Raw genomic sequence first — 25,472 nt, 5'->3', positions numbered from 1 at the left:
TTAGAACTTCTATTTTGTGCCAATTCATTATTTTATGTATCAAATTGTGCTTATTTTCTAAAGGAATAAAAGAAAGTCTTTAAAAGAGCTCAAAGATGTATCAAAAATTGCATAAACTCATATTTTGGTATTTGTGCCCCCAATGCTCTTATTATCATAAAAGAACTTTGAAGTCATTAAGAATTAATGATCCAACATGATGATATATTTTTCCAAATATATAAGTTTTGATCTTTTACTCTGAAAATTAATTAAATTGCTCTCATGTTGATAAAATACTTAATAGATTGGGCAAAAGGTCTTAAATGAACAAGCTTTCATACTTAGTGAAGAGAGGTTAGATTTCCACTCATATTTTTCCTTGACTATCATTTGTGGTACTTCTTGAATTAACCTAAGGAAGATTCCACCTACACTTGATTAGAAAACTATCTGTGGTATCAAATTAAAAAACCTCTTGAATTCACACTCGATGTGTTCTGCTCTGATCTTTGTACTTAATGTTTCACTATCTTTTTGATGTTGTCAAAAAGGGGGAGAAATATCTAAGTATATGCTATATACTCAGAATGCTTTATTACTTTGAATTGAATACAAATCAGCTTAAAATTTAAATATGTTGATTGTGTTAAGCTGATTAAATCTAAAGCATTATCATGAAGTATGTTTTTAAATATATATGTTTTCTACTTCATGCAACTTAGCTATGTATTACTTCTAGAAATCAATATCTTTTATATTGCATATACTCCAAGTTTTGTCATCATCAAAAAAGGGAGAGATTGATGACCCAAAGATTGATTCATAGATTGATTTTGATGATCACAAAACCTTGAAGTATAGATACTAATGTTTATGTTGCAAGGAGAAAGATATTTATTTTGCAAGGAACATAGCAAGTTGGAAGAACATAAGAAGGCCTCCAAAGCTCTCAAGTTGGAAGAAAGCTACAATTTATTGGCCCAAAGTTTAAAGTTCAAAGGATTCAAATTGGAGGAGTAAAATCAAAAGAAAAATTCAAAAGAACAGTCTTCGAGTCGACTCCAGTGGAATTCGAGTCGACTCCGGAGAAGTATGAGTCGACTCCGGAGAAGTATGAGTCGACTCCTAGGAGTCACAGGCAGAAAAGTCAGAGAGCAGTTTTCGGGTCTGAGATTCGAGTCGACTCCAGTGGAACGCGAGTCGACTCCGATGGTTGGTAGGTCGACTCCAAAGAAAGCAAGAGTCGACTCTCAGCGGAACACAAGGAAAAAGTCAGAGAGCATTTTTGGGACTCTGAGATTCGAGTCGACTCCCGCATTGCACGAGTCGACTCCGCGACCATCAACAGACAGAAAACCAAGTTACTGCCTCTGAGATTCGAGTCGGCTCCCAGACAGTTCGAGTCGACTCCAAGGCAGCGCGACCCCAAAAATGCAGAGGATCAGTTTTCGGGCTCTGAGAGCCGAGTCGACTCCAAGAGAATCCGAGTCGACTCGAGGAAGAAAATCAGAAAGTATGTCCTCTGGATTCATGGGATGAGCCGACTCCGAAGATGCCAAGTCAGCTCCAGATGTTGGCGAGTCGACTCCGGGTTAAGTCGAGTCGACTCCCAGTCAAGGCATGCACTTTAATTCAAATTTGGAACAGTAGCCGAGTCGTCTCCAGTAAAGCACGAGCCGACTCCTGCAACAGGCGAGTCGACTCCTGATCGCGCGAGTCGACTCCGATCCCAACGGTAATATTGTCAGAAAGTGCAGACTGTGTCCAACGGCTCTTTTTCTTGTCTCTAACGGCTATATTCTTGTTTCCACGCCATCTAAAGCTATAAAAACAAGAAGAGAGCTAGGAGAGAAGTCATGGAAGTGGGAGAGATCATCTAGGAAAGAGATCTCAAAGAGATTACAAAGGAAATCTCCCATAAGCACAAAAAGGGCCATCCAAAACGAAATAGAGAGAAGAAGAGCATCCAAGTGAATCCGAAAGCTTCCTCTCCATCCGTGTGCTGCCTCGGGGATCCTCTACTTCATGCCAAATCAGAGGAGGATCAAGTAAAGAAGAAGCCGAGTTCCTCCATCTACAAATTAGTTTGAGGGCTTCTTCTCTTTTCTTTACTTATTTACATTTGCTATATTTGCTTATTTGAGAAGCTTGTATTTGATTCAAACTCTTGTTCTAATATCTTGTAACTTGATTCAATCAAGGGATTGAATCAAGGGGATAAGGTTTGTTGGTGAGCCAAAGGGAAAAACCAACGTTGTAAGGTTGTGGTTGGTGAGCCTTTGGGGAAAACCAACTGGGTTGATTGTGAACCCGGAAAACAATCATTGTAAGGTTGTGGTTGGTGAGCCTTTGGGAAAACCAACTGGGTTGGATTGTGAGCCCGTGAAAACAATCGGTTGGTTCTAGTCGGTGAGCCTGTGAAAACCGACCGAGTTCGTTGTGATCTCGCAAAACAACAAGTTGGGTTGTGAGCTTGTAAAACAACCGACTGTAATCTAAGGGATTATAGTGAAATTCCCAAGAGGTCTTGGGGAGTGGATGTAGGTGCTGGGGTGCACCGAACCACTATACATCTTTGTGTTTGTGATGCTTTATCTCTTGTATTTCATGCCTTCCATTCATGCTTGATTGTGTAATATCTCTAGCTTTGTTTTCTATAGAGTTATAAGTGATTTGCTTAGCTTCCACTCCATTCTTACCATACACATAGATTAAGATTGATCATACAACTATAAGTTAATTTTAGATCAATTGCACCCTAAAGCCATAGTATAATTGCTCTAGCTTAATCTTCCACTGCTTTACTTGTAATTGCCTAGAGCTTAAGTAAATAACATCCTATTATTCTGCTGCAGTCTATTCAAAGTAAAAATTAGGGAACATAATTTTTAGAAAACCCAATTCACCCCCCCCTCTTGGGTTGTCACCTTGGGCAACAACCAGTGTCTCCACACTCCTTGGTTAAGAGGACAACCAACGTATATGTCACACAACGACTTAATCTCGATAATGCTGTCGTCCTAGTAACAACATATCATTTGGTCGCGAACAAGTTTAAGGACTCAAAAAAAAATCCTCCTTTATCATAACATAAGTCCTAAGGACTTCCTCATATAAGAGTTCATTTGAAGATGAAATGATGAATAATGCCAAATAACACTTTATTAATTTGTCAATTCATTTACAAAATTCAATCATCAATATGCTGACGATTGATATTTAGGATACAAATCCTAACAACTCTCACTTAGCCTAATGCCAATCGGCACAGTATCTAACAACCATATTCGACTTGTGTTCGTCGAACTCTTTGATACCGAGGACTTTAGTAAATTGGTCAGCCAGATTCTCTTTTGTGTCAATCTTCTGAAGATCAATATCACCTCGATCGATGATCTCTCGAACCAGGTGGTAGCGACGTAGAATATGCTTGGTCCGCTGATGTGCTTTGGGTTCTTTTGCTTGAGCTATGGCCCCAGTATTGTCACAAAATACAGGCACTGGACTATCAATGGAGGGTGTCACTCCAAGCTCGGTAATGAACTTCCACAACCATACAGCTTCCTTGGCAGCATCAGATGTTGCGATATATTCTGCTTCACATGTAGAATCTGCCACTGTATGCTGCTTGGAACTCTTTCAGCAGATGGCCCCACCCTTAAGAGTGAAGATATATCCTGACACGCTCTTGCTATCATCTTGATCTGACTGAAAACTTGAATTAGTATATCCCTCAAGTTTTCAGTCAGAATCACCATAGACAAGCCACTGATCTTTAGTATTTCTCAAATACTTAAGGATGATTTTTACAACCTTCCAGTGGTTGCTACCTGGATCAGACTGGTATCTGCTCACTACTCCTAGTGAGTATACCACGTCTGGTCTAGTACATGTCATGGCATACATTATAGATCCCACTGCCGAAGCATATGAAATTTTATCCGTACTCTCTCTTTCCTAAGGGGTTGTCGGACAATCCCTTTTAGAGAGGTTAATTCCATGGTCCATCGGAAGATAGCCTTTTTTAGAATTAATCATACTGAACCTCTTCAGTATAGTATCAATGTATGTGGATTGGGATAATCCAAGCAATCTTCTAGATCTATCTCTATAGATCTTCATCCCTAGGATGTAAGATGTTTCTCCCAAATCCTTCATGGCAAATTGAGATGATAGCCAAACCTTTATTCTTTGTAATGCAGGAATGTCATTTCCGATTAAAAGAACGTCATCCACATATAAAATAAGGAATATAATAACGGAACTATTTGCCCATTTATAAATGCAAGGTTCCTCTTCATTCTTAATGAAGCCATATGTTTTGATTACCTTATCAAAACATATATTCCAACTCCGTGAATCTTGCTTTAATCCATAAATGGATTTTTGAAGCTTGCATACTTTAGACTCATCAGCAGATGTAAAACCTTCAGGTTGTATCATATACACTTCCTCTTCTAAATCTCCATTTAGAAATGCGGTCTTTACATCCATTTGCCAGATTTCATAGTCTAAATGTGCTGCTATCGCAAGCACAATCCGAATGGACTGGAGCATTGCCACAGGAGAAAACGTCTTGTCATAGTCAATACCATAATATCGACGATATCCCTTGGCAACCAAACGGGCTTTATAGGTCTCTACCTTTCCGTCTGCGCCCCGTTTCCTTTTGAATATCCACTTACACCCTATGGGTTTAATCCCTTCGAGTGGGTCAACTAATGTCCATACATCATTGGCCCACATACATCAGAATGTACAAGGGTCAATAAATCACTGGCTCGTTCACCTTTTTCGGTAAAAGGTGATTTAGTTATTTTACCAAGAAGGCATGATTCACAGGTTGTCAATGATTCGCAATCATTAACATTGAGGATTCCCTCTTTACTTAACCTGTTCATCCTGTTCTTGTTAATATGACCTAGCCTATGATGCCAAAGGTAGACATCCGTGACATTATCTATTCTATGGCGCTTATTGGATTTATACATTACATGAACAGGCTGTGACAAAATGTAAATGCCATTACTCAGAATTCCATTCATTACAACAACATCATTCCAAATGACATTGCAATAATCCTTTTTTATTGATATTTCATAACCATTTTTGGCCAGAAGGCCTACAGAAATGATATTCAATAGAAAACTTGGACAATAGTGACAATCACTAAGGACATTTACATGAGAGCTGAATTCAAGTTTAAGAATTTCTAAAGCTAGAACTGGAACTGGTCTTCCATCTCCAACATTCAGGAACCTTTCTCCTTCTTCAAACCCCTTACTGACTTGTAGCCACTGCAACAAATTGCAAATATTAAAAGGACTACCGGTATCCAATACCCAGGTCGAATTATCACAAATAGATAAATTGCAAGGTGTTATCATATAAGTACCTTGATTGGCAACTGATTGCCCACTTTTCTTAGGCCGGTTCGGATCGAGGGATGCAATGTAAAGAGGACAGTTCCTCTTCCAATGTCCTTGCTTCTTGCAGAAGAAGCACTCCGCCTTTCTCTGATCAGTCTTTTTATTCTTTTTCTGACTAGGCTGAGGCGCTGAGCATGGTGCACCTGTTTCTTTTGGATTTTATTTTTTTTTCCTTTTTTAAAGGGGCGACCCTTGGATGAACCTCCCACTAAGTTCACCATCTTCTTAAGAAGTTGGTGATCATTCTCAAACGTCTATAGTAACCCCAATAATTGGTGATAATTCACTACAGATTTCGTCATACGAAAATGTGTGAGAAAAGGACGATATGATCTAGGCAATGAGTTTAGTATGGCATCCTTTCCCAATTGATCATGAAGGGAAAATCCAAGAGAGCTTAGATGCTCGATCAACTCAATCATATACAGTACATGATCAGTTACCGAGGTTCCATCTTTCATTCGGGCGCTGAAGATGGCACAACTAGTTTTGTGCCTCTCAACATCGTCAGGAACGCCGAATGATTCATTCAACACTTGAATGATATCTTCCGGCTGCGTATTCTCAAAATGCCTACTAAACTCATCACTCATTGCTGCCAACATGATGCATCGAACAGTGATCCGATCACTGAGCCACTTCTGATAAGTGTCTCTAGCCGATCTTGATGCATTAGCAGCGGGCTGCTTAGGTGCTTGATCCGTTATCACATAAAGGATCCTCTCATGCTCTAGCATTATTTTCAGTTTTCTATGCCAATTATTGAAATTTGGACCAGTCAACTTGTCATTGTCCAACAATGAGCGAAGTGACAAAATGGCCATTTTTGCATAAAATTTTTTTTTGGCTATTAGTATATGAATTGACTAAACTCAATAGACTTGGACTTTAGTCTAAAGGTACTCCCACTATTTTATACAAATTGGTAGCCTCTACCTCTAATTCGAAAAATTACTCCTAATTCTTTAGTGGGCACTAGAACCCAATAGATCGCATATAGGCCCGAGTGTGGCTCGGCCAACCCATTGCACCTATTGGTAGGTTCTTAACCAATTGCTTCAATAAGCAACTTCTAGTGATAATTTTGCCCTAGGTTTTTCGGCAGGCGTGTGGCGCCTCCACCGAATACCCTAGTCAGGTCCAACCATTAAATGATAGGGTTAAGTCTAATCAACTAATAGACGACCAAGCCCGAGTGTGGCTCGGCTCACTTGACCGCCTATTGAAGGTACACTTAACTCATCATATATTGAATAACAATTCCAATGCTTGATAAGTACCAGGCGTGTGGCGCCTCTAATAATTATCAAAATATTGGACCCATTATCACCCAACTTAATGGGAGGCTATGACTTAGTTATCCCCATAACCATTTCATTTTAAGGACCTAATAATTTTAGAGGATTTCATAATTAGGATAGATGAGAAGATCCGGTTAGTCTAATTTCTCCCACTGACTTCACCAAATCAGATTAGACTGAAACCGATTAAGAAGACACCTAAATCAGTCATACTGATTTTTCTTAAGGCATGGACTAACTCAAATCATTAAGTGATCCAATCAAAATGTGATTGACCATGTCGGCCAGGTAAGTGAGATCGGTGGAAGGGATATACTATTAACTCGACAAAGACGAATCAGTGCGAGTAGCTCCCAATTAAAAACCACTGGTCGAGTCTGTCAAACTTATCTTAGACACCGACTGGTTAATCAATTTCGATTTGATTACTCAAATATCTCGGGCTGCACCACTGAGCCTAAATCAAGTTCCATCTTGGTCTAATCAAAGACATGGACTTGATCCATCTACAACTATTGTAAATTGACCTAGAATTTTCTTGACCTAATCTAGTTACTACTTAATTAGATTTGATCAATTAATTCTATTAGTCCATGTATGATTCTAACCTTAGGTCTAACCCAATCCTAAGAACTTGATTCAAGCTAATCCATATGCCCAAAGAATTATGCAATGTCAATTAATTGAGTTACAATTCTATTTCATAACACTTAATTCTTAATTAAGTTTAGACTTATGAAAGTTTTGATCATTGCATATTTTTTTTTAATTACATATTAATTTCAATCTTTCAGTTCTTAAAACACATTTTTAGATATGAGTTTTTGTAATTAATCACATGTAATCAGATTTAATTCATGTTTAAGTCATTATGTTTTATGTTCATGCATCACATATACATAACAACATGAATTAATACAAACAACATACATCTTATGTATTTATTTTTTTACTTTTATTTTCAGATCTGATTTGTTCATTAAAATCAGAGATCATATGAATCATAAACTTTATTTAGATCTAATCTAAACAATATTATGATTTCAGATTTATTCATGTTACTAATCCTAACACAAACATGCATTATATGCATCCAAAATTTCAGATCTACTTAATCATGCATAATCAGCAATTAAATCAATCATAAAAAGCACTTTAGATCTAATCTAAACATGTTAATGATTTCATATTTAATTGCAATAATTAAAACATAAAAGTTTAAATATAAACCTGGCTCTGATACCACTGAAAGTGCATCCTAGGTTCTTCGGTGTTTAGCATGCTGAATTTTTTTTTTTTAAACCATGGCTGAACCTGATCGGGTTGCCTACGTACCCCTTCACAAGGGGGATCAAGCCACACGTAGTTCTTTTTAAGTTTCAAAAATGCAGCGGAAAAATGAATCAAACAATTTAATTCATGCATGCTTACAAGATCAAATCTAGAAATCAGCACATTAAGAACACATAGGATTATGCCGGAATCGTTTAAACAATTATGCTAAAACTTTTATGCATGATTAATTATCAGATCTGAAACTTAAGAATTCTATTCCAATTAATCTCTGAATATCCATCGAATGAATTCTAGAGATATCTCCGTGAGGAGCCCCAAAAGAGGGTAAAACCTCGGGGAATCGGACCTAGACCTTGACACCATAATAAATGATTAATGCTAGATTAATACCTTTTATGATGGATGAAAGTTGTGGATCCGATCCTTGACTTCGCAGCCACGCACACGAATGGCCTCTACGAGAAGTACACGCGAAGCCCTGAAGGATCTTCTTCCGCAACAGTACTAGCAGCTGCAGAACACTTGAAAGCTGAAATCTGCTCGCCGGAATTCAATCAACTCTTGATCAATCGTCTTGAAGCAGATGGAGATGAGGTTTGTAAGAAAAGTAGAGGACTCAGATCTGATCTTGAATCTTCTAGATATTCACCCTGAAAACCCTATCTAAAATGGAGAAGAAGAGGAGGAGGAGGCGTGTGAGGAAGAAGGCTAAAATCGATGTGTTTTTGGTGCCCATGTTTGACCCTTTTTAATGGCCTCCGAATTTTCATTCAAAATTCGAAATTTATCTTCAGAAAATCTCCTTTAGTTGGCGCATGCAAAGGAATAGGAACAACCCAAATCAGATCTCAACCAAATCTGATTTAAATTCAAATTTTAAACATATGTGCAAGAGGGGAGGAATTTGAAATCTGCAGCAATATTTACAATGTATATTTATAAATTTTCTTAGAGGGATATAATTTAGATACAAGATGTGATATATATGTAGCTATAATTGCTAGATTGAGATGCAATGGCCATATTAAAAGAAGATTTCTAAAATCTTTTTTTTTTTTGGGTACACCAGCTGCTTACACAAAAATAAAATCATATTTACTCTAACCCCCCATCCCTCTTATTTTTATTTACTTTTGTTAATGATGTCGGACCCTCTCCTCCTTTGATTTTGAAGGTAGTCCACAAGGACTACTATTATTTAGCATTTTCTAGATACATCATTATTAATCAATGTTTTTTTATTTATGTCTATTTATTTCTAATTTTTAACCATCCATAAGTATACCAATCATCTCTAGCCCCATGGCAAGACAATTGTCCACGTGCATTGCTCTCTCTTTTGCAAGGCTGGAATCGTTTGGACTTGGCCAGGCCATATGAGCTGGCCCAAAGATTTTTGGAGATTTGAAGTTTTTTTTTTAGGTTTTTTTTATTTGAATACCTTCCTAAATATCGAATTTTGCATAAATACCTTCCAAAATTGATATTTGCATGTATACCCCCGTAAAATACTGGCTCTGCTATTCTATATTTTTTTATCCTTGTTTTTGCATATGTACCTACGCCATCTAACGCCATTAAAAAATAACAGTTTCAAATTAAAATAACTAAAATAACTTTAATGGGTAGATGCACAAAAAGAAACATTTATAAGGCGATAGCGATAGGAGATAAAAAAAAAAATTTCAAAATTTTAATTTATTTTTAATTAAAATATATGATCCTTATTAACGGTGTTAGAAGAACTGTTATTTAGGGATATTTGTGCAAAAACAGTATTTTATGAAGGTGCAATAATAAATATAAATTTAAAAAAATATTCGTGCAAATTTGAATTCTTAGGAGGATATTCATTATTCATAAACTATTTTTTTTTTCAAATCTTGAGCTGAACCAGGCCCGAGCCCAAGCCCAGGCCCAGGCCCAGGCCCGACTGGATAAGCCCAATCATCGTATTCTTCCAGGGAATCCACCGTCTTTTCTTCCCCTCGCCTGTTCCCTTTCTGCAACTAAAATTTCTCCGTGATGTAGTTTGGTGGCATCTTATTTCCGAGGGATCTATTGACGGCAGGGTACGTATGTTTCCAAGACGCGCTGAAGTCTAATATACACTGGTCTCGACCAAACGCAAACTATGGATTTGGTTGGGGATCAACGCGGGCCAAGCGGCACCCCGGAACGCACCAAGTCAAAAATGGAGCCTCCAAAAAAGCTAAAACGAGAAAAAGGAAAAAAGTAAAAACTACCCTTCCTGGGGACTGGGGTGGCCCGTCGTCGTCTCTCTCATCGAGCCCTCTCCGCCATTCCGAACGGCACTGGGGATCAATCGCCATCGTTTCGTCTCAGTACGTCCTCTCTTCTCTCACCGCTCCTTCCCTCGCCCCAAACCCTAACCCTCGTCATCTTGAACGATCAGGTTCTTGAGTCGATCGATCGCCGTGATCGGATACTTTTAATCATGGTGTAAACTGTCCGGGTCTTCGATTTCTCGACTCGATTCCATCTGGTATCGAGGGTTTTGTTGCAAAAAGACGTTGATTCTTTCGGTCGATTCATTTTTGGAGCTAATTCTGGTTTCCTAGATTAGTAGTACTCGGGGAATCATCATGCGGGGCGTGTTAGGAATTTAATCTTAACCTGCACGTAGCTGATTACTAGGTTCTCTTCTATGATAATCTTCTAGAAGTCCTTTTATAGAAGAAATGATAAATTTTGCGAATTGAGATCCTATTCTGAAAGGTTGGGCCCTACTAAGTGCACATTCTTCTATTTGCCTTCAAAGTATGTGCTATGGAAGAAACATCTAATGACTGGAAAGCTATCAGTTGAAAAATTTAACTTGCTTATGCTTAATGATCAATCACTATCAGTTTGAAATTAGTCCTTGTACTGCTAATGTTTATATTCAATTATACATAACATCTGATGACTGTTATAGGTTAACCGAGTTCGCTTTAATGTAGATCCAGTTAATCTGGTGACTTATTTTATAATGGATTTCACGTTTCTTTTGTTCTTGTGTGTATTTTTCCGAATAGACTTGTTTCTAAGGCTATATAAGATCACAAGTTGTTATGTTATGTTATCACAACAATTCTTCATGTTCTTGTGGACAGTCCAAACAACCATGGAACTGTCCAACTTTATCCTTCATTTATCAACTACAAAAACTATTTAACATTTTGTATTTATTACCTTCGCTGTTTGTGATGGTCAAACTATAGCATGTTATGCTAGGCATCAACATCTATAGATGCAGAATTCTTTTTGCAATTACTCTACAACTATTAATATATGCGTGAGGAAAATGTTTTAGTTCTAATCTTGGATAATTTGGATTGCTACGTAGTGATATTGAATTATGTTTGAGACTCTAATACAACATTTTTAGACTGCAAAAAAAAACATGCTCTCAACCTCTTGTTCACTTTATATTGCATGACAACTAACATGATTAGCCGGGTGTGTATACTAGGTGCAAATGATTAGTTGACTGCCCTTGCATAACCAGTTGGGACAATGCGGTATTTTCTGGCTGACCTTGTGCTGAACCATGGACATTTTAGATTACAATATAGCCACAGTTGTTAGCAAAGTTTTAAATATTGTGGGATGGCATCCTCCCAATTTATCCTTAGAATGATGTGCTCTGCATCGTGACACTAAGGATGGTGAATGTCCTATCCCATCCTAGTCCATTTTTTCTGACTAGTGCCATTTTGACACTTGGGACATGGCTCCATCCAGATGCTCAGGACGGTGGGACACTTTTCTATTCCATCGGTATTTAAAACCGTAGTTGTTGATCTTTTTCTATCCCATCTTGACCATATGATTCTTGAAAACCTTTTCAAAAGGAACATGTGTCTACATGAAGGTATATCGTCTTAGTATCGGCCCCAGTACCTGTGCCACACTATCACTATGACGGTACAATATGGTATGGAGCCGATTCGGCATACCATGTACCGGTACTGAATCAGTACGGTACGGTACGCTCCGTACCCCGGGTTTGGTATGGTAGACGAACCTTGGTCTACACTATGGTCAACCTAGCTCAAGCAACCTGTTGAGGTGGTAGGCAGAGCATGTTTATAGGCTTCATCCTCCCAAAAATGCCAGCAAGGACTTATGAGGCATGCTAGTTTACTCATATATTATCAAACAAATGTTCCTTACCTTCTTAAATTAAGTAATATGAGCTCATGTTTTGAAAGAATGCATTATCACCAGTGGAAGCCTTTTTCCCTTAAATTTAATCTTAATTTATTAAAAAAAAAGTATCATTCAGTGTATGAGGCTTCCGACATTGCAAGGTTTAAGAAGGGTCAGGTGTATGCAATCTTACTCCCATGTGTGAAGAAGCTATTTCCGTGTTTTAAATCTATGATATCCAGGTCACATTGGAGCAAACCTTACCATCGTGCCAAGTTTATCTTAATTTATTAATGTACCAAAACAACTTTATCTTGATTTGTTAAATGTTAGTAATCATATTAACAAAGCTTGATTTTTAAGTAAAACAAAGTGAATCTGGTGCATGTCAGGGAAAAATTGTAGATGAGTTTTAAAAGTTGATTTTTATTTGTTCATGGGCTTGATTGCCAGTAGACAGATTTTTTTTTTTTTGTGCAGAACTCAAAATGCTGACTTTAAGGAAACACTTATCTTGAACTGATTGGCAATTTGTTAATATAGTGTGTTGGTCATGGTGTTAATACTCAATACCACTATTTTAGCCATATAATGTTGATGGCCAAAATTGTCATTCGGAGCTATAACATTCATAATGGAATGGTATTATGCTATTTTTTTTGAAATCCCCTCTTGCTGTGTCACAGCACCGGTTTCAGGCCACTGTAATTGGAAAATAACCGAATAATTCTGATATGACGAAATCATGGGCACTATTACCTATATAATGCATCATAGGTAATATGTAGTATAAAGAACACTTAATTATTTTGTAGTTATAGCATCATAAATTTTAGGGTGAACCATGATTTACATTTTTTTTGTGTGTGTTCATGTGTGTGTGCAAAGATAGGGCTTGAATCATTCTTATCACTAAGGGCTCGTTTGGTTCGCGGGAAGCATTTTTCCTCCTAGGAATATGATTCCTGGGAAACAAATTCCTAGGAAAAGGATGCCTAGGAAAGTACTTTTGGCATGTTTGGTTGACCATGGAAAAATGGCAAATTTCTAAAGTACTTATGTTTGGTTGGCCATCCACTTTCCTAGGAAAGTTATGTATAATTTCTATTATGCCCTTAATAAAAATTAGGTTTTTAATGTCTCTTTAATGCTTCTTTAATGCTGAAAGGACTTTTTGGAAAAAAGTAAAAATGGAGTAATTCCTGCCTCATGGGAAAGTAACTTTTCCATGTTTCTTTTGGGAAAGACTTTCCCATGAAGGGCTCGTTTGGTTCGCGGGAAGTATTTTCCCTCCTAGGAATATGATTCCTGGAAATCAGATTCCTAGGAAGAGGATACCTAGGAAAGTACTTTTGGCATGTTTGGTTAACTATGGGAAAGTGACAAATTTCCAAAGTGGTTATGTTTGGTTGACCATCCACTTTCCTAGGAAAGTTAAGTATAATTTCTTTTATGCCCTTAATAAAAATTAGGTCTTTAATGCCTCTTTAATGCTTCTTTAATGCTGAAGGGTCTTTTTGGGAAAAAATAAAAAAAGAGTGATTCCCACCTCATGGGAAAGTAACTTTCCCATGTTTCTCATGGGAAAGACTTTCCCATGAAATGTGGGAATCATATTCCCATGGGAATACAACTTTCCCATCTCTCTCCTTTGAAAACTCCAACCAAACAAGAGGCATTTCATTACTTTCCCGTTGACCACACTTTCCCCCCTCCTTTTCCTGCGAACCAAACGAGCCCGAAATGTGGGAATCATATTCCCATGGGAATTCAACTTTTCCTTCTCTCTCCTTTGAAAACTCCAACCAAACAAGAGGCATCTCATTACTTTCCCGTTGACCACACTTTCCCCCCTTCTTTTCCCGCGAACCAAACGAGCCCTAAGTAACATGTGGATTTATGAATGATTTTTACAAAACAAAGCAGCAGGCAACTTGCAAGAACTTTTGTGCAAAGCATCGGGCTTGAAATTTTTATCACCAAATGAAATGTTGATATGTGAATCACAACCTGCAAATTCTTTTTTGAATGAAGGATTGGTTTACTGCATGTGTGCTGACATGTTATCACTGTTTTGCTGTACCGTTATTATTCATTGCTTCTTCCTGTTAGTTTTGCCCTTTTCATTTATTTAAAAAGTAAACAAATATGAAGATGGTTTCTTTGACAGTATTGATGTCATTTGTTTTAGGGACACTTGCAATGCATCGTGTGGGAAGTGCTGGTAACACATCAAATTCATCACGTCCTAGAAAAGAAAAACGCTTAACATATGTGCTGAATGATGCCGATGACACGAAGGTATGGTGTTTTTCTCCCCCTTCACTTATTCTCCTTATCATCCTTTCTAGCACCACCTTGGTATAAAATGATCATTGCTTTGGGTTTCAAGATTAAGTTGTGGATGTAGGTGTTGGACATATTGTTCCACTTCAGGTATTGTCTTTTCTGCAGCATTGTGCAGGTGTGAACTGCCTGGCTGTTTTAAAATCTCTGTCTCCTGATGGCTGTGATTATCTTTTCACTGGGAGCCGTGATGGGACACTGAAGAGATGGGCTTTGACTGATAATGATGCTACCTACTCGGCAACATTTGAGTCACATGTTGACTGGGTATATGTTCCTACACCTTACCTTGGATTCTTTTCTACATATATAATAAGAAATCATCTTTTCTGTTTGTGCATGGTATGTTTTTATTGTTATCAGATTGTTATTTCTCATCCACTTTACATCTTCTATCCTTTGTAAAATGGATGTCTTAATCACAATGAAATAATTTCAACTATTCTGCCACTTATGTCCTTTACCCAAGGTGACGACTACTTTTATTATCTTCCAAATGCTTAGTTTGAAATAAGAGTCTTTATTCATTTATGTCATATACAATGAATTTGTTCATGCTTTTGAAATTTATTTGATTTTATTATTTAAGTAGACCTATCCATTGGTGACTCTTACTTTGTAGGAGACTCTCAGTTATGTGGTAATTTTGTGATGTTCTTACACTATTTTATCAATTTTGGCTTAGTTAGTTATACATCAACTTGTGGTCTCAAACTTTTATATACACAATGCATTGGTGTTTGTATTACTTGACCTATTGTGAATCCGATCTAAATTTCTACCAAAGGCTCCCATCCAGTCTCACTCATATTTTAATGTATATTTATGTACTTTTTAACCAACCCAACCTATAAAACCTATAGTTCTAAAGCTTCTAGCCAACGAACCCAATTGTAGTCTGTGTCTGATAAACTACAAACTTTTCATTAGTAATTGTCTCTTGAGCCAACAGAACTTGACCAACCTTACATGACCTAACTAAACTTATGTAGTTTAGTTAAGTTGATGGGTCAGATCAAGTTAAGGTTGGGTATTTCGTTGGTTGGCCCTAACTTGACACAACCCCAAATTGCATCCAAGGAGGAAGAGGTGCAGGTTTGAGCAGGAGGAATGATGTCTTTTCCTCTTTTTTTTTCCGCTGGCTTTTCTTCACATTTGAGAGAGGGTGGTTTCTATCCCCTCTTTGTTTAACATGTATAAATGTGACCAATATCTGTGGGTATGATATGTAGTCTTGCATGCAGGTCAAAAGGAAAGAAAGAAAAATGAATTATGAAGATGATAAAGATATCTACTTTAGTCTATCACTTTTTTGGTTCAAATTTTGTTGCTCATATTATGCCGTAGGTACCGGTGTATACCGACCATACTAGTACTAAATTGGTACGCAGTACAGGAGGCACACCAAGTGTCGATACACCAAATTGACCTCCGTATCCAATGTAGCGACATTGAATTCGGGGGTCAAAGAGTTTCATAAAACGTTCTTGGTGGAAAAAAATGTGAGTGAAAGATCCCACTGAATCGAATTGGATCAGAAATCTTTTTCCCTTTTAGAAGATACAGGAGCGAAACAATCAACCTATTGATATTGGAAGACTAAAAAGATTCTTCCAATGTCTCATTTCTGGGTCCAATGGAATTCATAGGTATAGGAAGTATCAGGATAGTACCGGTACGGGGTCTGATATCGAGAAGGCGAACCTTGTTGTTGCTTGTTTGCGAAGATGTTTGTGATAGAAAAAGGGGAGCTTATACTTGACCAAATACAAAATATTTAACGTCTTCACCTAGGAAGCTTATGCAAGAATAAGCAATACTTTGAGATACTCGATAGTATTTGATGTTGAAGCAGTGTGTGGGCCAACTAGGCAAAGAAACTAATAGTGGAACCTCAGTTGTGAACAAAACCTAGCATATCAGAGGTCCATATTCTAATGGAACTAGGCATTCATATGTGGCCATGTTGTGCCATATTCTCTCTCTCTCTCTCTCTCTCTCTCTCTCTCTCTCTCTCTTCTTTTGAGAACTAGGATGGGAGGAATTGGGTGATGTTAGGATTTGAACCCATGCCACTAGCATCAAAACCAGCGACTTTACCAATTGAGCTAGTTGGCACCCTCTACTTTGGAGGGGTTAGTTGGGTCTTGTCATCATTTCAAAAGTTGTTAGATTGTTTCTAGTTTAGTATGGAAATTGTGTGTTTGTTATTGCGGGCACTTCTCTATTTGAAAGAGATTTATTTAGACATATGAATGCATTAGGTTAGTTTGAGTTTCACCTGCTGTTAGGTTTATTTTAATATCTCTAATGTGGATTTGATGTAGTTGACAAATCTGTTCAATGTTTTTTACAATTAAAAAACTCCATGCTTTGCAAAATTGGAAGGGAGGAAAAGGATTCATGTGGCTGACTCTAACTAGTTTGGTATTAAGCCTTAGTTGAGTTGAGTTTGTCATCACCCAACTTGCCCTATACCTAAAGTTCTCTGGAAGGTTTGTCAGTTTTATTTCATAGAGAATTTAAGGCCCAAGTAAATTTAGTAGTCTAATAGTGCAAATACATAACTTCCTTATTTTGCTGCAAAGATGAGGAATTTGAGCACTTCCTTGACTTTGAGTATTTTTGATTTTTATGCCTTCTACTTTTATCATCTACCTTTATCCTCTAAGTCATCTTTGTAAGCCTAAAGCCCAAAAAATAAACTGCTAGTGTCTCCATTCTATAATGGTTGGGATTATTGTTCCTAAAATGATCCTTTAAAGTTTTACAACTTTATGGTTAGCTGCCATCCTAATGCCGTTATTGCCAATCAATTCTAGGGCATTGAGGCGTGCTATGGGACGTATGCTAGGTATTTTGGAGAGACAATAGTTCTTTGAGTTTTACATAGGACATTTTCCTTCACCTGTTCATCCATTTATTTGGATCCAATGGCCTATTTGCTTTAACTTGTTGAAACTGCATATGACATCAAAAACCTAATGGTATCGATTAGTGTTATTAGATTTACATAATTCTTTAAAAACAATAGAGGGCTTTTAAATGACTTCTTTCTCTCTTTAGGTCTCTATAGGAGAAAGCCTTGGATAAGGGACTCTGCCCACTTCATTTGAAAGATGGTAGCCTCTATCATCTAATTCAGTCATGAAGCCTACTTAAACCATTCCTCTTCTCTTTGGGGAGAATGAATCAAGTCTCCTGTTGCTTAATCTTTTTAGCACCACCAGAGTTGGAAAAAGAAAAAGGCACTGCCAAGGTCCATTGATTCAATACCGTGACCCATATAGTCAGGTACCATACTGACACACAGTATGTAGTCTGGTGTCGGTTTGATGCTGGTACAACCATTTCAGGCTCAATCTAGAGAGACTCTCGACAGAGGAGGTGATGTGTGGAGGTACAAGGGTTTTGGTGAGCTATGGTACTTGGTGGTTGGCATGGCAAGAGGGAGGGGTCGAAGTAGGGCACCTGGCTATCAGACTCATAAGGAGGGCGAGGCGGAGAGATTGGAGAGAGGATAGAGTGGCATCGAGCATCGACGTCTAGCTACAAGAAAGGAGGAGGGCGAGGATCAGGTTGATTCGCCTAATAATATCGGGTCTGGCCCGAACCGGCCAGAATTGGTCGCGAACCGGCTGGAACCATTTGGAACTGGCTGGTTCCATACGTACTCGGTGCGAACTGTCCGGTTAGCACCGAGTCGGCCCGATTCGGAACTGGAGCCCCTCTTCCTTTTTTTCTTTTGTTAAAGAAGAGGTTGGGAAGGCTCGACGCCTTCCCAATATTGCTTCTCTGTAACACGTACACTCTAACGGCTCTCTTTTCCCCCAATTTGCAAAATCACACCGATTCAACGCGATTGAAAAAAGATCCAAGCCTAATAAGGTGTGCTTCCTCTCTCCTATTTCATTTTCTTTATTTTTTTGGGCTCCAAAAAATAGCTCAAAAGTTGCAAAATAAGAAAAGATTATGCCAAATTTTTTGATTTGGGCTTGATTTTATGTTAAGTTGTAAATCTATGGTTGATATACACAATGCTTAAAAACTTTTAATTTTCGGATTATACATAATTTTTAAAAATAAAAATATATTTTTAGATTAAAAATAAAAAATAAAAAAAATAAAATTTTTAAAAAAATGTAAAATCATAAACGTATTTAGGGGCATGCAAGCTACTCTCCAGCAAAATTTGGTGTTCATTTATTCATGTTTTGATGCGATCATGCATACAGCGGCTTAGGCCTAAATTTAGAAAAAATTGAGAAAGGTAGCCTTTGATGCATGTCCACAGGATAGGGACCACAGTGCACGATTTGGTACAACTCGCGAAAATACGATTGCATATAGGAGACTGGCTCCTTGAGGTCATTCAGGAGGACATGATGCCACTGCAAATGATCTTGTTTGTGGAGTAGGATTCATAGACGTATTAGATTTCGAGTCATAAATTGGATCCTATTAACCACAACCACATGCAACTTATGACCTATACGGATATGGATATGGTGCGTCTTAGATATTTTCTGGTGGCTACTATTCTACGCAGTTTGGAGCATTTTACGGATCAGATTTTACTACCGACTTATTCGGATGGGTCCCTTCACAACCATTTTATCAGCCAAAGGACACCTCTCAGAGTCAGAGCTTCAATGAGAGATCCGAGAGTATTTATAATTAAGGAATGAATATATAAGACTACAACATGCTCGGTTAGAGGGGTGGGCTAATGTGTCTTCTGACTATGCTAATGATCCGGATATCTTCAAGAGGCATCGCCACTTGACGAAATTTTAGATATCGATATGTATAATGTACTTTAAATTTATCTAATTAATTGTATTATTTTATATTTTTTACCTCACTAATTGATTTGAGGTTATTTCATATTGCTTCTTGTATCATACAACATCTCACTAATTATTTTATATTTTGTATCACTTTAAAATAACAAAATGCATCTTTAGGTTAAATCGGGACCATAGAAACATAAAAAAAATCAAAAAATATCAAACAAAATAAAAAAAAATCAAAGTAGACTTAAAATCATTGAAAAAGTTGAAAAAGATTGATTACCAATTAAGTAAATTTGAAAAACTCAAAACTAACACACTCAAGCATACCATGTGAACCGGCACGCCCAAGTGTACTGTGTGTCGGTACTCGATACGGCACCGAACCCGTCCGCCGATAGGTTCGGGACCCAGTACCGGTTTGGTGGACCTTGCTTGAGGGATTTTGGGTTTGGGGTCGATGGGAAGGTGGGGACAGGATTTATAAGAGGCTCGTTGGTTTTACCTGGCGAACTGGGCCATTATGGACTTCTATACTATTTTGAAATGCTGAACCATCCTAGTTTCTCGTTGGTTCGGTGCGGTATGCCCTGTATTGGGCGGTTCAAGATGATTCGACGAACCTTGGGTACTGTATGAAGTTCTCGAAGGAAGAAAATAAGGGAAGAAGGCAGACAACAAATGGATGCTAACTATACCCAAAACCTCATTCTCATCTTGCAAATATGCAATCTGGTTTTGATGATTCTTGTGGTCGCTTCTTTGATCTCTACTTCTACCAAAATGCTGTAGTTTTATGTAATTTACAAAAGCTCTCCCTCTCTCTCTCTCTCTGCTTTCCCCCTTCCAAATTTAGTGACAAAGTTCGTTCTTAAAGAGTTGCAACCTAAAAAATAAGTCCATTCTTACAGAGGAGAACATGGGAAGCTACTAGTCACTAACAATGTCCGATGACCAAACAAGGCCTTTGCTTCGCTAAGCATAGTTTGAAGATGGACTTTGCTCTTAATTTTGCCAACCTATAGAGAATTAAGAGCAGCCTCTGATTTGGTCACTGAAGCATGAGAGCAGAAGTGTGTGGATAGTCATAGATTTGGATCTTCTCAAAGAGGGTTTGTTTCCTTTGTAGTGCCTTCTAATCCCTAGTGGCAGTGTTGTTGAGATTATCCTACCATTGCTCTTCATGCTTGATCATGGCTTCCCTTCCCGCATCAGCTAGGTATCTGCCTTTCACGCCTAAGCAGTTCTCCTAGTGAGGCAAGTAAGTTATGAAATTATCTTTTCTCGTTGCACAATTAGGTCTACATGTATTTGTTTTCTTCTAATAAGATGTACCATCGCAGAATCCCATTTCTTACTGTATACATACTACATAGCTTACTCCTGCAACATGTGGCAGGCCTCCCACATATCCTTTATACTTGGAAAGGGTCTAAACTAAGGACTTGAATGGTCGATGTAGGATACTATATACATCTCAAATCAGGGCTGTAATCAGGTTGCGCAGGACCAATGCTAACATGTATCCAACCTTAGACCCAGTCCATGCTTGAAAATTAGATCCATGGGTCTTAAATAAAAACTTAATGTGGGTCGAGTATGGATCTCAAATAATTGGAAGTGACCTGAACGGAATTTGATTCAGCCTGACAATTGTTAACTAAAAACCTAGATCTAACCTTTCAAACCTAAATCCAACCAAAACTGGCCTAGAAGAACCAATCAAGGCATGCCTTGTGGTATTTCTTCTTTGAGTCTTAATCTTTGACGTGAAAATAGTTTTGGTTGGATCTGGTTCAAGTCAGACCCATACCTCACCTGACACACTAGCAACCCTCTCTCGATTATATACATTGTCATATAATCCCAACATAATGACTATGATATGTTTTCACTTTTCTCTGTTACCATTGCACTTAAGACTAGGCATCATCAATTAAATACCAAGTTTTGATATGATATAACAAGCTATGCTTCCTTTACATCTTCTTTTGAAACTTTGCTATATGGGCCCAGACCTTATGGATCATCGTATGCCGTATCAGCTCGAACTGGACGGTATGTGGCGTATTGTACCATACCAGTTCGATACCAGTATCCGGTACGGGTGGCATATCGACACTCGGTACGCCAAAAAATCTTATACCGTACCATACCGACACTATGCTAATGTGGCACCGGTACGGGGTCTGGTACCGAGACAGCGAACCTTGCTATGGGTCATGCATAAGTATATAGCAAGGTGTAGTAGTTTGTATCACTGTATCTTGTGTGCTTGCCTATGCTGTTTAGTGCTGTTCTGCATGATTGTCACTAATTATTTGAAATGGGCCCCTGGCACATGATAGGCACGTAGCTGTCACAGTATTTGACCATGCTGACACGACAGGTAAGGCTATGTGATGTATAAAAGGTTGCATGTAACTACATTTGAAATCTAAATTTCATGAAAATGTATGTCAATTAGGAATCAAGATTCATTGATAGATTCTATACATTTGTTTTGCTGTCATATATACGCATATGTGCGGATAATTCTTCTTTTAGTTTATCTACGATAATGCCATCAAATTTCAAGTAAACTAATTTCACACTCCTTTTGCTGTCTTATATTTGATCTTTATTATGCAGGTTAATGATGCTGTTCTGGCTGGTAACACTCTTGTTTCATGTTCATCGGACACCACTGTGAAGGTTCTTTTCCTCCAGTAAATTCTTGCCATTTTGCAATCAGTAGATTACGTTTCACTCTATAAATCTGTACATATATAACTTTTTTCCAGACATGGAATTGCTTATCTGATGGTGCTTGTACGAGAACGCTCCGTCAACATTCTGACTATGTTATTTGTCTTGCTGCGGCCGAAAAAAATGTAATCTATTTATTTTTTGAATAATTTCTTAATGCGCAAGCATGTGACTTTTTAGGCATGCAATTTAATATCTGCTAATCTTTTTTTAGTTTTTCCATGAGTAAATAATTTCTTATTCCTTATAATCAAAATGCACCATATATCTAGATGTCTGATTCTTTTTAACACCATGCATTTTAGAGCAATATTGTGGCCTCTGGAGGCCTTGGTGGGGAGGTCTTCATATGGGATATCGAGGCAGCTCTTCTACCAACTGCTAAGTCTGTTGATGCAACAGAAGATGAAATTTCATATGGAAACACTGGGATTCCTATGACAAGTTTGCGCTGTATCAATACAAGCAATAACATATCTTTGCATCACAATCAATCACATGGGTATAGTCCAATTGCTGCCAAAGGCCATAAGGAGTCAGTTTATGCCCTTGCAATGAATGATAGTGGAACCTTACTTGTTTCAGGTGGAACTGAAAAGGTACAGTTCAGATTCTTTTTTCTTATTGTGTTAGCTTACATAGTACTTGGATGGCCTTGGAAACTGCAAGTTTTCCACCTACCTTTTTTATAGTTTTATTGTTACATCTTGTGTGACAGTTATATTGAAGACCATTGTTTAACATTTCTGCGGAATATGTTTCTTAAATTATTAGTGATTCTTTATAGGTTGTACGTGTTTGGGATCCAAGAACTGGTTCAAAGAATATGAAGCTAAGAGGGCATACTGATAACATCAGAACATTGCTTCTTGATTCAACTGGAAGGTTTGTATTTGTGCTTTGTTTCCACTGGATCTGTAAATCAAATTGGTTTGGATTGTTTTCATTTCATAACAAGATAAGTTGATCGGAATTCAAATCTCAGTATTTGCCAACTAAGGAACTATTCAATGTTTCTGAAATTCTCGTTGAATATGATTCAAACTTGTCATTATACTCCTAAGAGGCTTGCTTCATAGAATCTGCAGGCTGCTAAACCGAAGTGGGCCTTGATCATTATCAGGTCAACTCATTGAAGTTCAGCCCCCTATTAAAGACTTATTTGTTTTTAAGCATATAAGAGCTTGTTATTTCCGTGATATCGATCGTATGATTCTTCTCAAGCCATGAACCTTAAAAAGAATCAATTGACCTGGACATAAAACTGTAGACCTCATGGGGAATATTATTTTTAGATTATATGAACAAGAATTTCTCTTGAAAGAGTCTTTCACATAAATTGTGGAAACATTTAGTTATGAAGTCTTTTACATCGAGATGTGCTTGAATATCCATAGTTGCAGGCCTGTTATATGATAAAAAATTATGTGAAAGCTGTAAATACTCACTAAAGACACATAAATGAACTTAAATACAACATTGTTCAAAGTCATGTTGACATACTTGTCCAATATGTCCTCATTAATAGTAATAACATTTGAAGCTAGCCAAAACCATTACTAAGTTAACTGCTTTTACAATTCCATCATGCTTCAAGTTGTAGTCAAACTATTGCAGGATCTTATTTGGTTTGAATAATATATCTTCTATAAGACTATCAGCTGTCATATTTCCTGAACATAATCTGAATACGTCTTATATAAATGCAATAGTCCTATAAAAGCCTTGAGTCATTCTGCGGTCCAGTGGTCCATACAGCATGCTCATAAATCTAAAATGTGATATTAATAGAGAACATCTCTACAACATCGTATATAGAGATAATATAAAATTATTCATGGTAACATTGAAGCTATAATTATTCATGTAGATCATCTTATGTAAATGTGATTTTCCAGTGTAGGGCAACCTTTAAATTCAATTAGTCACTACTCGCTACCATGTCAGATTGATGGATTGTTTTATGATAATAAAGTTTTTTTTTTCTCCCTGGGTGCCAGCTTGTTTAGTTGGTAAGGAAAAATGGGTACCAATGACCATGGTTGGAGTCCTGCCTGCACCACTATTTTAAGTTTGTTACCTCAATAAATTGGTTGGGGGCCAGAAAACTGTTCCTTGCTGTCTCAAAAAAGATCAAAAGATAGTTTTTCTTTTTCTTTCCCCCTTTCTTCCTGAATTCATCTGGCATAAAATGCAGTGATCCAATAAAAGCCTGGACTCGTTCTGTGGTCCATACAGCATGCTCATAAACCTAAAATGTGATATTAATAGAACTTCTCTACAACAGCATATGTAGAGATAATATAAAATTATTCATGGTAACGTTGAAAGTATAATTATTCATGTCGATCATCTTATGTAAATGTGATTTTCCAGTGCAGGGCAACCATTAAATTCAATTAGTCAGTTCCATGTGAGAATGATGGATTGTTTTATGATCATAAAGGTTTTTTCCTGGGTCCCATCATGTTTAGTTGGTAAAGACTTTTGGGGTTGGTTACCAATGACCTTGTTTGGAGTCTTGCCTGCACCACTATTATAAGTTTGTTACCCCAATAAATTGGTTGGGGGCCAGAAAACCGTTGTTGTTGTCTCAAAAAAAAAAGAGAGTTTTTCTTTTTCTTTCCCCTTTTCTTCCTGTCTGTACAATGTTATGACCTTGGTGGTTTGAACACTAGTAATAAGTCATACAATGGCCTTTGTAGTCTAATAAAGACGCATACATGCTGGGTTATAATACACATGAGATTTCTTTGGACAGTTGAACAGTGTCTTATTCCCATGAGCCTAAAGCTGGTAGTGTGTTCTAACTATATTACAGTGTATTCAGTTCAACCAAGAAGTTGAGCTTATAACTAGTGATGAGGCACTACTGTATTGATAATGTTGCCTGAATACCCTGCTTATTTGTAAATGTGTTGAAATATGACTAGGGATATTTACACATGTACAAACCTCTGCAATATGCTTATGTGCTTTATAACCCTGCCCTACAAACACAGAATTCTGTTGCTTTTTCTGTTTCTATGATATTGCTGCAAGCATTTGGAATTTTTTTTCGTGCTTCTAAACAACTTATTAATCTCTCTTTGCAGGTTTTGCTTATCAGGGTCGTCTGACTCAATGATTCGGTAGCAAATTCTTCTTCTTCTTCTCCCTCTCTCGTGTCTTTCACATGCTTCTGAGCATGCTTTGTCGAGGTTTAATTTTAGCAGTCTTGCAAGGATTGTGCCTGACATCTTTTTCCAAATGATCCTTATTTTACCTAAAACTTCTTTTTAGATAATGTTGGGTACTTGGTTACTGTTATTTATAGTTGAAGATGAAAATGATGAAAACTGTTCCTTACTCTCTCAACTGTTTTCATCTGAGGATCTTCCTTCTGAATTTTTAGTTGATACAATCTATGTATTGTTGTTTCG

The 25,472-nt window shown here is 37.5% G+C and overlaps 1 protein-coding gene across 9 annotated transcripts in view; it reads left to right on the top strand.

Moving 5' to 3' along the window:
- The first annotated feature begins 9,971 nt into the window (after positions 1-9,971).
- The window catches only part of LOC103710558 (uncharacterized), a 39,056-nt gene continuing 23,555 nt past the window's right edge, over positions 9,972-25,472 (top strand). For all 9 annotated transcript variants that reach the window (XR_003386347.3, XR_015976104.1, XR_003386345.3 and 6 more), the window contains exons 1-8: positions 9,972-10,353; positions 14,355-14,464; positions 14,618-14,776; positions 21,934-21,996; positions 22,086-22,175; positions 22,356-22,649; positions 22,838-22,935; positions 25,146-25,181. Coding sequence is in view for 6 of the 9 variants with exons in the window: in XM_008796332.5 (XP_008794554.1) it covers positions 14,366-14,464; positions 14,618-14,776; positions 21,934-21,996; positions 22,086-22,175; positions 22,356-22,649; positions 22,838-22,935; positions 25,146-25,181 (839 nt within the window). In the remaining 3 variants the exon portion in view is untranslated. The remainder of the gene's footprint in view (positions 10,354-14,354; positions 14,465-14,617; positions 14,777-21,933; positions 21,997-22,085; positions 22,176-22,355; positions 22,650-22,837; positions 22,936-25,145; positions 25,182-25,472) is intronic.

Source organism: Phoenix dactylifera, chromosome 3 (genome assembly GCF_051530095.1).
Source record: "Phoenix dactylifera cultivar Ajwa chromosome 3, Ajwa_hap1_PhDact_Kaust_v1.1, whole genome shotgun sequence".
NCBI lineage: Eukaryota > Viridiplantae > Streptophyta > Magnoliopsida > Arecales > Arecaceae > Phoenix > Phoenix dactylifera.
The sequence above is the reverse complement of the archived record's forward strand: the minus strand, read 5'-3'. Positions and strand labels throughout refer to the sequence as shown.